This window comes from Vanessa cardui, chromosome Z (genome assembly GCF_905220365.1).
Source record: "Vanessa cardui chromosome Z, ilVanCard2.1, whole genome shotgun sequence".
In the NCBI taxonomy this organism is placed as follows: domain Eukaryota; kingdom Metazoa; phylum Arthropoda; class Insecta; order Lepidoptera; family Nymphalidae; genus Vanessa; species Vanessa cardui.
The window spans coordinates 2,782,603-2,802,316 of NC_061154.1; the positions used below are offsets into that span (position 1 = coordinate 2,782,603).

The 19,714-nt window shown below is 32.8% G+C and overlaps 1 protein-coding gene across 1 annotated transcript in view; it reads right to left on the reverse strand.

The window, feature by feature from the left end:
* The window catches only part of LOC124543049 (glutamate receptor 1-like), a 146,222-nt gene that overhangs the window by 13,822 nt on the left and 112,686 nt on the right, over positions 1-19,714 (reverse strand). Inside the window, exons 7-11 of the mRNA XM_047121065.1 lie at positions 11,234-11,440; positions 10,780-10,887; positions 7,875-8,100; positions 6,673-6,761; positions 370-537 (exon numbers count right to left, since the gene is read on the reverse strand). Coding sequence (XP_046977021.1) covers positions 370-537; positions 6,673-6,761; positions 7,875-8,100; positions 10,780-10,887; positions 11,234-11,440 — 798 coding nt within the window. The remainder of the gene's footprint in view (positions 1-369; positions 538-6,672; positions 6,762-7,874; positions 8,101-10,779; positions 10,888-11,233; positions 11,441-19,714) is intronic.

Consider the following 19,714-nt stretch of genomic DNA (forward strand, 5'->3'; position numbering starts at 1 on the left):
CATATTCTAACCTACACGCTAAACCCTTTTGCGTATGCATATACGCTATCCTGTAGCCCATTTTTATTCTGCATTTGGTTGTGATAGCTACGTAAGATCTCTCTACAGTCATATCACATTACCATATCATTAACTATATTAATGATGATACAGATATTGGAAGTATGTTTGTACATATACTTGACCATTAACGTCAATTCTCAAGACTTGGTTAGTCTCCGTTAAAAGTCTCCGGTTACTATAGTCAATACTTTATAGGACATTATAATAAATGGCATAAATATACACATATATCCAGTTAAAATTGATCTTTTCGGAATTATTAATTGAGGGATAGACCCAACTAAGCCGGTAAACATTTAAACTCACCCATATCTCTTTGGAAAGTGGTCGTAGGAAACTAAATGTTCCAGCCAATCGTTTCGGCTGTTTCGTGTTCTTGATAGGTGTTTCGATGGATAGGAAAGGTTCACTGAAATCGATGACTTTCTCCCTCTCCGCTGTTATTGCTAATGGAGCTATAGCTATATCGGCTTCCTGTAACAAAGATACGCTTAAGAGTAAATCATAATTTACAACTCTTTATATATGTTCTGTAAAAATCTCCTTATATAAATAAAGGATTTTTCTTCCTCATTAGTATTTATCATTATAACCGAAATAGATCTGATCCAAAAATAAAACGTCCCGATAAATAAAACAATCGGACGCAAGATACAGTTGAGAATACCTTCCGAATGCATATCATATTTCTGCTAATATTTACGTAATTACGTACAGTGGTCGTTTCTATATTTTTGTGTAGTAGTTAGTGATTAATTTATTCCTAGCGAGAGGAAATCCTGGAACCTAGACTTAATTTTTCTGGCATGACGTTGCTTTTTGTAATATATTCGTCCACAGCGCTATTTGGTGGTGAAGTTAGACCTGTGATCTCTAAATATTAAGAGCTAAGTAGAGTCGATTAACAATAAGTTGACGATCTCTTTACTCGAGTAGTGTGTACGCTGGTTTTCATGACTCTGTCACTCCGAGGTCTCGAGTTCGATTCCTGGCCGAGTCGATGTAGAATCGTCGAATGAAATGGTACAGCTTAAAAATATCTCACCGCAACATAACCTCCTTTTGAAAATATAATTTAACAAATCAGATTTTTACCCAGTACGTCAAGATCAAGCACATGATGGATTAATAAACCAAAATTAAGTAAATAAAAATTCATTTCCCTTTCCTGGATTTGAAACAACAAAGTTCGATTAAAATTCAAGTACTCTAACTACTGGGCCATGTCGATTCTATTACTGTTATATTTCAAAAACAACTACTACATATAATAATCGATTAGTTTTATTAATGTAATGTGATGTGATATTACAAGCTTACTAATTTATTGTAATTTGTTTTATTCGCGTAACGATATTATTACCCGTGTTAATTTATCATCTCTAATGGCCAATGATAGCTGTTAACACTTAGGCTATTAATTAGTCTAGACTTTCGGTTACGTCGTCCTTGTTGCGGCGATTAGGAATTTGCTTTGCGGTAAGCCTTGTTATAAGCAGATCGTAGCTTATATAAACAATCTCAGCAATTACAAATATATACAATGGAACAAAGTGTTTCAAATGATTTCGAAATATGAATAGATGTAGAGACGGTACTTTTAAATATCTAATTATATAGTTTATAAATTTAAAATGATATTTTTAATAATTATTTTGAAATAAAAATTTGTAAACATATTTTCAAGCCGAACTTTCAAACGTCTTATTAAATTCAATGGTAAATGTCATTACCCAAATGAATTCTGAAAAATATATTAATTATGTAGGTCCAAAATTGAATATATTATTAGGTGGTAGGGCTTTGTGCAAGCCCGCCTTGGTAGGTTAGGTTAGACCACCCACTCATCAGATATTCTACCGGTAAACAACAGTACGCAGTATTGGTGTGTTCTGGTTTGAGGGGTGAGTGAGCCAGTGTAACTACAGGCACAAGGGACATACCGTCTTAGTTCCCAAGATTGGTGGCGTATTGACGATGTAAGGAATAGTTAATATTTCTTACATCGTCATTGTCTATATGTGATGGTGACCACTTACCATCAGGTGGCCCAAATGCTCGTCCGCTTTTTCCATAAATAAAGATAAAAAAGGTAATAAAGTCGTTGAAATCAAATGACAACTGAATTGCACTTTAAAATGATATATATTTGTAGCCTCAAGTACGTGGTGCGTCATATGAAAGGTATTATAACAAATCTTATCAACGATACGACTACAAAGCAGCGAACACACAATATGCCTTAGAAAGGGGTAAAGTTTTAGCTTGGCCGGATATTAAATCCTCGGTTCGAGTTAAAACAAACGGGTAGCTGAGGCTCAAAGACGCGATACTCTTTGACTTACATACAATAAACGACTCGACAACTACGTCTACGTCTTGAAAAATTTGATTAAATAGTTATAAACGCTCGCCTCGGTTACGAGTTTAAGCGAAGTCTACGATTTTTATATCGGGCTCGATCGTTCCGCCTCCTTTATTTATTTAGGTATTATACTTGTAAATAGTGAAGGAACAGCTTTTACATGTTACACTACTGGCCAAAGGAACTTTTCACGTGTCCGGTTTACCTTTTAAATTTATCTCATGCACGTTCATCAGGATCACATATGTTGGATGAGAAATGACTAACTGCATTGTTTAGTATGAAAGCAATAAGGCGTCACCTTTACTTTTCCTCATACTTGGTAGTAGTGCTTTTTGACAAGCCGCTTGATTAGACACCAACTACCCAGACATATGATATGTACTACCGCGACTACATAGTAATGGTATGTTCCATTTTAAGAGTATAGAGTGAATGTAGGTGGGACAAAATGAATAACATATGAGTGCCCAAGGTTAGTAACGAATTCGCGTTGTAAGTTTTTTTATGGTGACCAACTTGATACGTGTACCAATCCATATATAAAAAAGAAGAAATTTGTTGTAAAATTACATTGATTACAAATCATTAGATAATCTACGGCCAAACAGCATGACTCAATATTTATGTTCCGGCTTGAAGGGTGAGTAAGCCAGTGTAACTAGAAGTACAATCACAAATCTTAGTTCCCAAGGTTGGTAGGACGGTGTAAGGAATGGTTAATATTTATTACAGCGCCATTATCTATGGCCCATATTCTCGTCCATCAAAACACGACTCAAAAAAATGACCATGTAACATTGTCATTATCCTATTATAAAATATTTTCAAAGAAACGTCTACGATATCCGTCTTCGCCATCGCTTTAATACCATAAACTTGTTTTACTTGGTTATTCAATGAACATTGTATAATCTTAGTTAAAGAGTTTCAAAGGATTTAAAATTTTCATGTTAACTTCGTTATGACAGAGAATATTTTTATTTGGGTTGTCAGTTTTATTCGTGATTTTCGTTTTTATTTCTCGTGCTCAGCGCTGAAGGAAAATATCCACCAAACCATATTGGAGCATCGTAGTGGATTAGCATTATACATTTATAGGATGAACTTTATACATTTTTGCATATGGATATTTTTCTAGTTCTTATAATATGGCAATAGTATACAATCAAATATAAACTGGCGATGCAGGTAGGCACAACAGTTATTTAAGCCTTTTTCACAAAACTCATTATCAATTTCTTAAAAGTCTTTTCTTTAGGTTGTCCGATGGTAAGCGGTCCTTACTGTCTAAAGTATTTTTCACTATGAGAAATATTAATGATTCCCTCCAACACCTTTTAACTTATGATGTCATTTCTGTAGTAGCCACACATGTAGTTAGTTCACTGGCTTACTCACCGTTCAAATAAGACAACAATAATACTAAGTATTACTGTTCGAAGGTAAAATAATTGATGAGTGAGGTGGGTTTGCATAAAGCTCTATCATATATATATACATAATAAAATAGGACCCCTGATGTAAAAAACTTTGAAGATGCTCCCGAAACGTATTATTTAAACTAAAAGATAAAAAATAAATAACATAAACATGAACAAAATAGTTTTATCTTTTAGTCCTTTGTAACTGTTGTACGTTCCTAGACAGCTGATGTCACTTTATACTCCTTTAATTAGATCTTTATTCCCGACTACAGCTGTGTAATATGGTCGCTCCAGTAAGGAAGCAAATGTTTTTAAACATGCAATACGTTGCATTTTGGTCCTTATTTTGAATGTATTACGGCTTACTAAGATTTTTCGGAAAATGTACGTACCTACAATAATAGCTTGGAGAACGCCCAAAACAAAAGAGTTTCTTTTATTCAATGGCAAAAAACGTTCGTCGTGCTATTGTTCACAGTGTTTGTACATATGGTAGTAAAAACTTTTATTATTAGTAAAATCTTTTAATTCGAATTAATTTTCGAGCATTTATTCATTTCTTCATTACGATAATTTTAATGTTAATATATATTATGTACTAAAAATATGTTAAACAAAATCTGGTACAAGAGGGTCAACTCTATGTATAATAAGACAAGAAATCAATAAATAAACAGTAATAAGAAAATATTATCTACTGACCTCTATCTATTGCATTAACTGCATTAAATATTAATTATTTGATATTTAGACATAACTACCTATAACCTACCTGATGTTTATAAATGTTAGCCGTATATTATTCTGATAACAATGGGTGTCGTACAGGCAAATAAGCATGAAATGTTCTATGTTTTTTACGTTACTCGGTGGTAAGCGGCTGATTGACGCAAGCCCAACCTTGGGAGCTAAGTTTTGTCTGAAGATAGCTCACTCGCCCTTCAAACAGGAAGTCAACAATATTACTTATTTCAATTTAAGAGTAGAATATCCGATTTGAACAAACCCAAGTACCAAGTAAAATAATACTAAATTGAATCTGGAAATTCATCCTATAATCCAATAGGAAACAGATTGATGAAAACGTTGCTTTTAACTGGCCCATATCTAGACGGAAAATAAAAACGAATAAACAGTAGACGGTTATCAAACATCGCTCCACGAAGCAATGTTTGCAAAACTTTATACAAAATTGCTTTCGGACAAAAAGGCAGCGTAAGAGAACGGTACCGGGATACATCGAAGATGCAATAAACAGCATTATTTTATCGTGGAGTATAAATCCCCTCGGAGTCTGCGCAGACACGAGTCTAGACGTTTTATTAAAAAATATTTCAAATATTTCAATGGTGGCTGACCGGCGATTCGCAATGGACGGTTGTATGAAGAGATTTTTTTGCACTGTAAAAAATTTAATTACTCCATTCAGCCTGTATAAATTGAGGCTTTTGGAGTTTGACGGTGTTTTTTACATACAATTCTCATTGTTCGTTTAAATCGTGTATCACTAAACATTTAACATTAAAAGATAGACAGTTTGTATTTTTTGAATTTTGTTTGTACAGTCAGAGTAAGAAAAGCTTCGTCATTTTACAATTTCATTCCTATATGAAGTCTTAAAGTCTTAATACCTTTTGAATCTAAATATCAAATCATTGCGACGCGAATCATTCTCGATCGGTGTAGCAGATTATCGCTCATACTGAGCACACGAAAATAGATCTTAAGGTGACAAATCTTTCTTACCCCGAATGTACCTTTTAAAATTCAACAAAATTTCAATTATTTATCAAAATCGATAACTATATTTTGATTGATTGTTCTACATGAATTTAAATTGTCTTGTCTAGAATCTGCGCTGAACTTTAAGCAAAGTTCAGTATCTGTTGCAACAGTTAATAGAATAGAGATTTATTCTTGCTGCACGTGTTTTCATTTCACTACAAATTTAATCCGACTTTTTTGACCTATGCACGGATTTTCGGCGATTTCTCTCGCTGTTTCAGCTTATTAATTTCCTTTGAATTTTCGTTTTATTTCTAAATATTTATTATATATATCTAACTAATAACTGACTTTATTTAACTAGAATTTTAGAACTACTTGAAACTAATTTGAAAGAGTAACAAAACATTATCTGAAAAGCTTAAATGGTCCTTCAGTTACAATTGACACGACATTCGCACTGATGTTGGCAACAGAAATATCAATTAAGCAAGATTAAAGTCGAGTAGCTAAAGTAACATTTCTTTAAGTATTATAAAATCTTCACCTTATAACATTAAACTAGAGTTATTTGTGTTTTTGTAAATTATCAAAAAAGTTTAAAAGATATTTATTTACTTTAATTTAAAATGAGGGTCAGTAAATACATCAATATATTTTACAATAACCAATATTCGATACAACATTGTAGGAACTTATGTTTAGAGGTGCACTCTGATCTAGACTGATCATAAAAAAATTTCTTTAAATATTTTTTCCCTGAGGAGGTCGCATGCACTTGGCATACATATATCTTTCGGCCAAGCAACAATATTAAGTATTGTTGTGTTACGGTTTTAAAGATTGAATTGAGTGATCCCGTGTAATTGAAGGCACAAGCAACATAACATTTTAGTTCCTAAGTTTGACGACTCATTTTTGCTTGTCCAAGAAATGATTAATATTCCTCACGGCGCCAATGTGCTGCGTTGACCACTTACTACTAGTTAGCCCATTTGCTTATCCCTTACAATGACATATAAAAAAATTATATATCTATCCTAAACTAACACCAATATTTATTAAAAGTGAATGTTTAATAGGAGAACTTACCTTTCTAAACACTTCCCCAACGAGTCCGCTCCAAGCATTGTGTGATATTTCACTTCCAAATTTTCCATCTCTCACTATACGAAGTTCATCTAAAACAAAAATTGTTGTGTTGTAAAACAAAAAATGTTTGAAAAAAATACTTACAAATTAAAATATACGCTAAACACTTGGGTTTCATCAGAATAAAGAAGATTATATATTTTATCGCCTTATACATTGATTGTTATATAGAGACAAACTGAGACACCACGGTACAAAAAGTACTTATTAATTTCATTTTAGTTTTAAAAGTAATTAGTTTATGAAAGAAAATTTTAGAAAGTATTATATGATTGACAAGTATTATCCGGAGCAGTATAAAATACGAATGTTATTAATCCCCAGTAGGCATAAAAATAAATAAATATCAATATACTCTTCTAAATAGCCGTATCAATATCGTATCACCCTTACATGTAAAATTAGTAGGGAGGATCCGACCCACAGGAATCAAAATTCGAGCACTCGAATGGAATTTATTAATAACGTTATTTCAAATTACAAATTATGTAACGTAACACATTTTTCGTTACTCATAAGTGATTCATTTATCGTCTGACATTATATTTTTTATATTCAAAAACCGATCAAAACGTGCTCGTGTAACATACAAAGGACTAGATCGAAGGTGTTGTATGAATCATGAGCGATTTTTGTCACGTACTCTATTCATTGATGTTTATAATTGTGAGTATACGACTAACCTAATTTATATCGATTGAGTATGCAATTTGAATATAAATTATGAAATGAAAATTTCAGTATTTAGAATATTGAGGTAACAATCATACATACAAACTAACTGTACCCGCGACCTTGTACGCGTTTGAATTTAACAAAAAATATTAATGTGGCCTACGTTATTAATTATTATGTAAGTTAACTGTCAGTGAAAATCCCGTCAAAATCGGTCCATCTAGTCCAGAGATTAGCCGGAACAAACAGACAGACGGACAAATATTGTAAAAAATGTTATTTTTTTCTATATACCGTGTACAAATAAATATGCATTGAATTAAATAAAGCTATTTTAATATTACAACCAGACACTCCAATTTTATTATATGTCTAGAAGATTAACGTTGATTTCATACATTCGGATATCAATAATCTGAAATCAGACCTTATTCTGACTTCATAAGTTAGTTGCAGTAAATACTTACATTTAATCCCAAGTTTAGCAGTAACCAAATCAGCAAGATCCTTGCAGAAGCCGTGGTACTGTTCCTCCCGCTGACCGTATTCAATAGGTTTTGCCATCATGAAAGGTTCTTGGAGAATGGTTGTGATTATATACGTCTTGTTTGTATCGAAAGAAACCGGTGAGTGTAGTTGAATGTACTTTGGAGTTACAAGTTTTAATCCTTGCTTATCTGTCCACGTTGCCACCTGTCATATAAAACAACGATTATGTAATTTCAATGACCATGATTATAGATGAATGTATACGCAGGTGACAGAAGGGCTGGTGGATTTTTAGCCCAGAGGATCGGAATTGCGATTCAACGGGAAAAATCTACTAGCATTCTTGCCACCATTCCACGCGGTCAAGATTTATACAGTAACTTTAATGTTTTAAGCGGAAACATTTAATAATTAATTAACGTTCCATTCGTAAATAGTATTACGTTAGTTGTAAACTTGAACATTTAGAAATGTAATCGCCATGCATCATTTAGTAGAGGTCATCAAACTTCTGGATATTATCTCCGCGTGTAACTATAGCGAAGTTAATATACATCCGTTAAAATTGATGAGACTAATCCAAGGACTGAAAGCCAGGATCGTAGCAATCTCCGAAGTCAAACTTCGATCTTCTACATTAACGATGTCCGTGAGATTAGAATTGAGTTATAACTTAAATATAAATAAATATATGTATTCAAAACGAAGTATATAGTTGTGTTACATAACAAATTGAAATCAAAAAGAAAATATACTTATTTAAATTATATATTTTTAATAATTACACCTAAAATACATATATATAAACGAGTAATTATAAAAATTGGAAACCATCAATAGGTTTTATGTATTCGCTGCGTTTATTTATTTAATGTAATGAACGCAATTAGACAGGCACGAATAATGTAAATAAGGTCGGTATTTTTCCAAAAAATATGAGATGTAATACTTAGAAAAGGTATTGCTGTGTTGTGTGTGAGCGAGACAGTATCAACTCTGGTCCAAGAAATAAAGCATTAAAGATATCTGTGGTACATACACAAAGGAAGCACAGTCACAGAGGAGTTAGAAGTATGTATCCGAATTTATCGTATTCATGTTTTAAATATTTACAATGAATTAAGAATATTAAAAATCAGTTTCTTGTAGGTGTATATATTGATATATGTGTACAGAGCACATAGTCGTGAAATTATAAATTCCTAGTTTAACTAACACCTAACCCCTATAGATATTATAAGATGACGTAAAATGTTTAACTTGGTTTATTTAATTAAATACTACATCTTACATGTCAAAAGTGTTTTTATGAGCCTTTTCAAATAAAGAATAATTTCATTTGACAACTATTAAATTTCCTACAACGATCTAACTTAGTTCAAACGTTGATTTATGGACTTTGAGAAATCATTACTGAGTTGTAGCTGAGTTGGTGAAATGAAGTTGAAATTAGCCTTTACGAAAGGTGCCTCTAAGTGATGCGAAAAGTTTTGACTTAAAGTGGAGAGTTCAAGCGACAATGCAATATAGCTCGTGTAATTGAATAGATTTCTCTGAAACGACGCTTTATAAACGAAATAATTTTATTTCAAATATAAGACTGTAACTCTCTGGGCTGACACTGCTGGGCTAAGTTACCCTTTTGTTGAGAAGATTTGAGTTTTCTCCCTTATGATATTCAATTGTTAGTCGGTTGGTGCATAGGTTTATGTCAAAAATTACGAAAATTGGTGATTATTCCATAGATTGAAGGCGCAAGTATTGTGTCAAAATTAGAAGCCTTGATTTATGTGTGAATACAAAGTGCTGAAGATGTTAATATATCGTACCAAATTTACGTAAAATGTACGCATAATTTTGTCTTCGTAACTGAACAAATATAACTATATTTATAGCATATAATTTATGACAAAAGATGCGGTGCATTTTCGATTTTTTTTTAGTGTCACACTCTATAAACGTTCGTCGTTGTGTAACTCGCTTTAAATTTGAAATGTTACCGTGACACGTGTGATTTTCATACATAAATTCTGACGTACGTACTATTAATACCAGGAAATAAACTTGTAATGTCTTTTACCGAACTGCACTAGGTTAATAGCACTTTTGTGGATGGTATGCATTTATATAGGAGACTCGTTTGTCAGATATATTATAAAAGAAAAATGTCTTTAAATGTCCCTATATTTTTTTATGGAATACATTGGCGGACTGGCATATGATAAGTGGTCACCATCACCCATAGACAATGACACTGTAAGAAATATTAACTATTGCTTACATCGTCAATGCGCCACCAACCTTGGCAACTAAGATGTTATGTCCCTTGTGCCTGTAGTTACACTGGCTCACTCACCCTTCAAACCGGAACACAACAATACTGATTACTGTTGTTATAAATATTAAAATATCATTGATATAAAAAAATCGCCTCCAGTAATTTGAATCAATACATTATTGTACTGATTTGCCAGTAACTGGAACTCTTATTTTCATCAAAAGGCTCAGGATTTTTTAAGCCATTGCCTAATTTTTATCAGGCTATAAGTGGGTGGTAGGTAAGGGCAAGGCGTCTATTTATGTAATTATAATAAATATTTCACCAAAGGTTGATTAAAGTTGTATGTTTGAATAATAACTTGATCATACTTTAACAATTTATGTTTCCAAAAGATACCTACAGATTATAAAGAACAAATATGAAAGCAAAATAAAAACTTTTTCATTTGAACAAAGATAATAATTAAAAGGAAGAATTAAAAAAAAAGCGAGATGACATTTCATCGTCAAAAAGGTCCCAGTCCAAGTTATTAGGGAAGTTTATTGTTTTGCTCAGACTCTTTGCACTGTTATTTTTTACAACCTTATAAAAAATACACTCACCTTTACCATCGCACTCTGGACGGTCATCTCAACGACATGCAGAGTGAAATTACACCGATGGCCCTCTTCGTTAAAAGATATATTCCCAGTGAGACCCTCTATATCCGTCTAAAAAGAATTTAGCAAAAAATATATCGAGTGTTTGATTTAGTACCAGGCGAATATAAAATAAAGGTGGTTGGAACAGATGTCCTAAGTAATGTTACCAAGTTTGGATGTAGTAGATCGGAAATCACTTTTTATCGAGTACCAAGGACCCTTTCTTGTAACTTATGTGAATTGTTACAGCGAATCGTAAATATGTTTTTTATGCTCTCCTGGTCCTTACAACATTTTTTTTAGTTTTATGTTTGGGCAACATGTGTAACGTTTAAACAATGAGAACATTAATAATGAAACTGCCTAAGATTTGAAATAGGAATTACTTCTAAAAAAAAATATTCTTACTACAAACCTTTTTGATCAATCTCGATATCTTGTCTCCATGTTCGAAGGGTACTACCCAGCTCTTACCAGGGTTGCAGTCAATGACCTTAGTCGAGTTAGCCTGAGCAGCTGCACGTCTGAGCGCACTCCTAAAAGCATCTGGTTTCTTTTTCCATAGTCGACCCAGGGCGTCCATTAGAACTTGCACTCCATCGTACATTAGCGCTGTTTGAGCCTGTTGGTAAAAGTATTGGAATTTTGAGTATTTCTAGCTGTTTGTAATTGATCTCTATTATGTCTGATATTTAAACAGTTTATTATTTCATATTAAAATCTCACAACAATGACACAAATTTGTTACGCAAGTTAATGATATGAATATCAAACAATTCAAATCAGTTATATTGTTAAGACATTATTTATCGTAAAATATCTTAAAAATCATTGGTAATTTTCAATAAAATAGTTGAAATATTGGGGTAGTCATACTTTAAAATTTAATGACTAACTACTTTATCGTACGATTTTATAAATAAATATGTAATAAACAGAAAACATTGCAGAGACATTGGCGCAATAAAACAAAAAACAAAACACCACGACAACTTTAACGATAAAACGGTCGTTTTTCATCGAATGTATTAAGAACAGCAATCTCCGAAGTAACTCTAAGGCTAAAAAGCGGCGAGTTTCGGATATCATAACGCGAGATGATAATTTATTCCGCACACCCTCTTATGGTTTCATTAGAATGAACGTAAGTTAGTGAAATCTACATAAATGCGTTATTATTCCACGTCAAAATTTTCTTCGGGAGCAGATTTTAACACCTCGGGGCTCATTTTATCGTGTACCCTGGCTTTGTCGTAAAATTTTGTTGTTACTGTGTAATAAAGTAGATTTATAAATATACCGTCGAGTACGATGTGAGTATTTTTATACGTATGGACTCTTTTATCAGTTGAGCTATTATGAAAGTACAAATTTAAAACAGAAAAGAAAAGTGAATTGCGATGTGATAATACGCTCCAAAACAGCGTATCACTGTTGTTCGATTTGGAATATTTCACGAGTGAAATATGAAGTGAGGTTTAGCAAAATAGTACTGCAATTTCTAGCTTTATAAACAAGTGTTATGTTATCATTACCGAAGCGATATTATGCTATACATATATCACTTGCATATTAGGAGGTATTATAGGTTGCTTCAATCACGAGCATAACCCTTCATGCTAAACTGTCAGGGTTCATTAAAAATGAATTTTATTCGTATATTTTATGCACTTATTATAACCATCCCCACACTAAAACGCTGACAATTAATTAATACGAGAAGGCGCGTCTCCGTGAGTGAATAGCTCTAAAAGACTTCGTCTATAAATTTTCATAGTTTTGCTTAAATTAAGCAATTTTTTGATGTTTCGAATTAACTTGTTTTAGTATAATGGTTTGAAAGTTTCGGAAAAAATAACTCTCGTGTTATATTTACGACTAGACTATTATCCTGTTCCGGATGTGAAATTATTTTCTATTTCACGAGGTTGATGCACTAACATGTTATAATAGTTTTTCGTTAATCTTCTTGAAAATAATTTCCTGGAAATAGGAATGGTTTAAAGATGGATTTTGTACCTGAAATAATTTGATAGACCGTAAACCAATTGAGATTATAAGAATAAGGAATGCGTTTTTTTGTTTTCACACAATATTTTCTACTATAGTATGTTCTGCACATTTAATTTGTTTCCGATAACATGGCGACTGTTGTATTTTTTTATAGTATAAGTGGCATTGGCGGATTTACAAATCTGCCACTAGTAGGCTAGCAGACTATTCAATTTTTGCAGCACCTACTTTTTTTGCAAAACTTATTATTTGTCTTCTATCGTCCTCATTACATCGGACTAATAAAATGAACTAAACTAGGTGATGTTTCTGTCAGTTACTAGTATTATTTTTCCAACCCGCTATGTAGTGACGAGTATACGGATTACGGACGTAATGTGTATATATTATGTATGTACAATTGTACATAATTATAAGTATTAGTTTTTTTTTTAACATCTGTAACAAATTTGGGCCAAATTTGCTGCCCTTCTAAATCTGCCGTCCAGTCAAGGCAAAGAAGCAGTTGGCTCAAATGGAAAGTGATTATCACTGTCTACATATTCCACTTAAATGTGTTCAAAATCATTAATTATTTTTTTAATGTTGCAACCAAATTGCTATTAGATATTGGCCTACCATAACAAATTCATTATAAATGAATACTTTAACAATATAATACCCACAAAACGATCGATCTTAGATAATATAGGACTCATTGACAACGTGGAAATGCTAGGTGGTAGGGCTTTGTGCAAGCCCGTCTGTGTTGGTACCACCCACTCATCAGTTATTCTACCGCCAAATAACAGTACTCAGTATTGTTGGGTTCCGGTTTGAAGGGTGAGTGAGCTAGTGTAGCTACATGCACAAAGGACATAACATCTAAGTTCCTAAAGTTGGTGGCACATTGAACATGTGAGGAATAGTTAATATTTCTTACAGCGTCATTGTCAATGGGTGATGGTATACCAAAAAAAATAGTTACGACATTTTAAAAGCCGCGAACTCTAGTGATATATGTTCTAAATATTGATTTATTTTTTAATTATTTAGCAAAGCAAGGCAAGGCGATTATTTATAATCTGCTTTCAGTAAGGATAAGCCATTATTTTATCATAAGTATGTGTTGACTGGTCCAGTTACACTGCCTCTGTGGACAAATTTCTAATAGGGTTTATTCTAATTTACGTCTTAAACTTTCAACCTTAAGGTTCATTTTGCACTGTTGATGAATCTAACGATAATCAAGTTGCATTTTGATCCTTATTTCAGTATTGGGTTTAGGTTATTGCTGTTATTATCACCACTTACAGTACGGTATAACTTAAATACAGCTGTAGACAACATGAGATTATTTTATAATTTACTAGTTACCTATGTTCTCGTTTGTGTTTTTGGGGTTGGTTAGATATGATGTCTAAAAAAGCCTATGTCTATGTCCTTTCTTGAAATTCAAACTTGCTTTTTATCAACTTTCGTTCAATATGATTCAGTGGTTGACCGTGAAAGAGTACCAGACAAACAGAGAGACAAACTGACAGATTTATTTTCACACTTATCATGTGTATATTATTTTTGACGACCTTTCGAGTTTTCGAGTGGTGTGTCCTCCGGTTTTCATGGGTACGCCACTCCGAGGTTCCGGGTTCGATTCCCGGCCGAGTCAATGTAGATTTTCATTAGTTTTCTATATTGTCTTGGGTCTGGGTGTTTGTGTTACTGTAGTTAATTCTGATTGTCCAAAACACAAGCTTTAGCTACTTACATTGGGAGCAGAGTAATGTATGTGATGTTGTCTTATTATATAGAATATACTAAAAACAGGTATACATTATGGTACCGCACACAGGTACACAGGTATATAAACATATAGTATATAAAGTGTATGTGGTTTCAACATTATTATTTTATAACATAATATTTTTTATATTTACAAAATTGATTTATTTTATAAATTATATTTTTAATAGAAATATGTTTTAGATTATTTAATCATCGAGTAAAAGAGAGAACACGTTAGTTTTGATACTTACATTCTCTTTCCAAGTTACTTTTCAGTAAGAAATTTAACAAAAATAAAGGAGACTAAGAGAATTTTAGAACGCGTGCATCTTAACCGATGATTGCGGGTTCAAATCCAGGCAAGCACCGCTGATTCATGTGCTTAATTTGTCTTTATAATTCATATCGTGCTCAGTGGTGAAGGAAAACATCGTGCATGTGTCTAATTTCATCGAAATTCTGCCACATGTGCATTCCACCAACCCGCATTGGAACAGCGTGGTGGAATATGTTCCAAATCTTTTCCTCCATAATTTGTCTTTATAATTCATCTCGTGCTCAGCGGTGAAGAAAAACATCGTGAGGACACCTACATGTGACAAATTTCGTAGAAATTTTGCCACATGAGTATTCCACCAACCCGCATTGGACCAGCGTGGCGGAATATATTCCAAATCTTCTCCCCAAAGGGAGAGGAGGCCTTTAGCCTAGCAGCGGGAATTTACAGGCTGTTGTTGTAAAAGAAAGACAATATTCTGCATTAACGATCTTTTCAAACATTGAAGGAGTTTTAATTAAAAACTATACTTTAATTGCAACTAAATTTACAAGACATTATAATTTCATATCCAGTAGCCAACAGCGCGTCACGATCTGCTATTCATAGTCTACTATCTAGAACTTCAGGTTTCATATTATGATATTACTCCTCAGTACAGACAATTACAACTATTGAATAATATGCACATTGATGCCAACATGTCACTGTTTAAAACAAAACAATATCGAATTTAAAATATACCTTTAACAAGTTCCTTGTTTAAGCTATTTTGATTCGTAATAATTTAACAAGGTATTACAATAACATTCACTGGGTCGAAATTTTAAGATAAGACAATAGTTCAATAATTAAGTATTCGGTATTATCTAATACTGAATCCATAGATTTTAATTGTTACATCATATTTTTGTATAAATAAGTAAATCAATATTAGACAACATCACATACATTACTCTGATCCCAATGTAAGTAGCTAAAGAAAGAAAGAAGAAGAAAGAATTTTTATTTGTAAGCATCGTGTTGATACATAAGTGACATAAACAATACAACAAAAAAAAAAAAACAAAAACTTAAAATAACAATACAATTAAATAATATCTAATAAAGATTTTAAAAAGAGGCATAAATAAATAAAAACAAAATGCTGCCTACATAGCAGTACGATGCCACAAAAAGGGAAATCACTCAGCATTTGCTGTCGGCCTAGGAATTTCACACACACAAAAAAAAAAAAAAAAATAACGATTTAAATTATATAGTTTTTTTTTTTTTTTTCTATAAGTACTTAAATTAAAATACGATTCGTACTATGTGTGAAATTCGCAAAGACGGCAGCACTGATTTTCAGTGATCACCTTATTTCCGTACGTCAAGTGAACGACATTGACAATAGTCCACTATTATGTCGTGTTAAAATCAAATAAAAAATAAAAGTAAAAACATAACAGAAATCAAAACAAGTCTAGGATAGTATGATGCGCTCAGCCCTCAGGTACCTCGCGGCGGCAGTGGAGGCTGGACGTGTAGCACAATGGATTAAAATTTAAAACTAAATTATATTACGCTGAGATCACAAAGATATTCGATCACCTACGAATTATTTAAGGAGAAAGAAAAAAAAATAATTAATAATAATAAGTAAGTAATATATACTAATTTCTGTTTTTATTTTCTTTTTTTAAATGTGTTTTAATATAATCTAAATCACAATAATATTACTTTTGATTCTTTGCATTTATTGGAGGTATAAATTAATATAGCGAACATATTATTACAGAAGGTCGCAAGCAGGTCGAGACGTGCCGTTTAACAAATATCATAACAATCAAATAGAGGTTAAAATCTATTCACTAAATAGTCTAACCAAGTCTGATCAATACTCCATCTTGCCAATGGGCCATGCACTGTAAGGTGAGTAGATTTGATTACATATTAAAAAAAAAAAAAAAAAAAAGTTATAAGATAATATTGAATTATCATTTTATAGTTATGACATATACATATATAAAATCTCATCTATACAACTACATACACACACATAACTACATATTATACACACACACACACACACGAACATGTATATAAATTCATACATATGTATACAATTAAATATAAATCATTATATTATATTTAAATTAACAAAGATAAATAAAATCAATTGCTATGTTTGCTTTTGTTTATCAAGAAGAAATTTTCTGTATTTGTTTCTAAAATTATGAATTATATTTAGGTTCCTCAATGGCGGTGGAAGGTTGTTCCAGCACTTGGTGGCGGCGTATCGAAAACTGCCACGGAAGGCGGCCGTTCTATGGAGAGGCATAAGAAGTAAATATGATTTCGATCTGGTTGCGTATGTGTTCGTATCGTGCGCCCAACGAAGCTTGTTATAAAGGTATGGTGGAAGTTTGAACTTGATTACCCCGAATAAGAGCGTCATAAAATGCAGTTGCCTACGGTATTCCATTCTCATAATTCCGGCGTTATTTAAATACTGTGTGACATGCGTACGTGGAGGTATATCGAAGCAATATCTTGCACAAGCATTTTGCACCTTTTGAATTAAATTTTTTGTACGTTGCAATAGTCTTGGGCCCACCACTACATCGGCGTAATTTAATTTGGATAATACTAATGATTCACATAGGCGGATTCTTACATTTACCTTTAAAAACTTTCTTATTTGGTATAAAACTTTTAGACGATAAAAGCAGCTTTTAACTGTATTATGAATATGTTTTTCAAATCTAAGGCATTCGTCCATAAGTACGCCAAGATTACGTGCTTCTGTAACTCTTTCAATTGGTTCATCTTGAATTTTAACCATAGGTATTTCCCTTGATATCAGTTGTATTTGATTCGCCGTGCCCAGTATTACAAATTTAGACTTTTGTGGATTTAGCGCTAAACAATTTGCTTCTGACCAACCTGCTATGTTTCTTAAATCTTCATTTAGCTTAAGTACAGCATTATGAGTTTCATTAGGTGGAAAAGATATATATATTTGTATGTCGTCAGCGTACATATGGTAACGGCAGTTTTTTATGACCTTTGTTACGTCAGCGCAATATATAATAAATAGTAGAGGACCAAGTATCGATCCTTGGGGTACACCTCTAAGAACTTGCCTACATTGCGATGATTTTATGGTGCCATCTTCATGTTTAAGTTCTACGGTTTGCGTTCTACTACCCAGATAACTGGTGAACCATTGTATAGTTTCTGCGCTAAGTCCGTAGTAGTGTAGTTTAGCTAGTAAAAGAGAGACGTTAATCGTATCAAATGCCCTAGAGTAATCCAACAAAACTAGTATAGTGCCATTACCTTTATCTTGCGCGTTTAATATTTCGTCAACCACATCAATCAGTGCAGTTGCAGTACCGCGACGTTTACGGAATCCTGACTGTCTCATGGGTAATATATTATTGGTCTCAAGAAAATCAGATAGCTGATTATATACTATTTTTTCCAATACTTTGGATAAACATGGCAGGATACTTATTGGCCGTAGATCCTTATTTTCTGAGGGATTATTATTTTTAGGGATAGGCTTAATTATCGCTTTCTGCCATATTATAGGAAATATGCTCTGGGTAATAGACATATTAATTAACGTAGTAATCATTTCTTGAATATGAGGCATAATGAGCAACAACATTTTTAGAGATATTCCATCGGCCCCAACAGCATTTGATTTAATACTACTTATTACTTTATTGACAACTGTACAATCGACAGTTTTGATGTAGAATGTAGCATCACCATAAAGTTGACTGTTAAAGTATGCTATATCAGTTTGAGAAGCCTGAGGCCTGCCTGGTAGTTGGAGAAAGTGATCATTAATACCATCTGGATCATCAAAATGAGCGGGCAAAAGTTTGTCTTTCTTATTATTAATGTTGACATGGCGTTTAATATGTGACCATAAGTATCGCGAATTTTTGTAATTATTATTAATAAATAAAGTAAAATAAACAGTTTTTTCTGTATTTATGGCCGATTCTACTGATTTTTTAAGTTGCTTATAATAGTTAACATGAGCTTCTATCTTCGTACTACGGCATCTAATTTATGCTTCATTTCTCCGTCTCATCATTAATTTGATGTTATAAGTAACCCATGGATATTGTAATTCTTTGATATATCGCAACTTTATAGGGCTTAATGTGTCAAATACCCACAGGATACTGTCATTAAAAGCTGCAACTGTTTTATTAATGTCTTGATCTGAAATTATGAGTTCCCAGTTAATAAGCGCGGTTAAATAATATTTTAATTGGTCTAAATCTATGTCGTCTAATCGTCTACTATATATTTTTTCCGTTACGGGCTTATCTTTTTCAATATTAAGCTCACACGATAAAAAAGCATGATCACTTAAATTGCTTACATAGTCAACCCACACTCGTTCGACGTTGGTATCTGAGCAGATGAGATCGAGGAGGGTTTCGCTGTGACTTGTGAAATGTGTGGGAACGGTAACATATTGCGTCATATTTGTGTATGTGAGAAAGTCTGTAAACATAGTTGTATTTACATTACCTGTATCTAGGAAATTGATATTAAAATCGCCCACCAATAGTATGTGATCATGATATGGCAAAGCGCCATATGTGTCAGTAATGGCATCAATAAAAATTTGCGTACTTAACCAAGGCGGTCTATATGCTGTACCAATGATTAAAACTTTACCCCTAATATTAACACTTAACCACATTTGCTCAATAGTTAAGGTCTCTGGGTGTTTAAGGGTCCGAACAGAAATACCCTGTTTTATATAAAAACCGACTCCACCGCCACGGGAACGTATTTCCGCAGGTCGAGGAATGTGACGCAATGAGT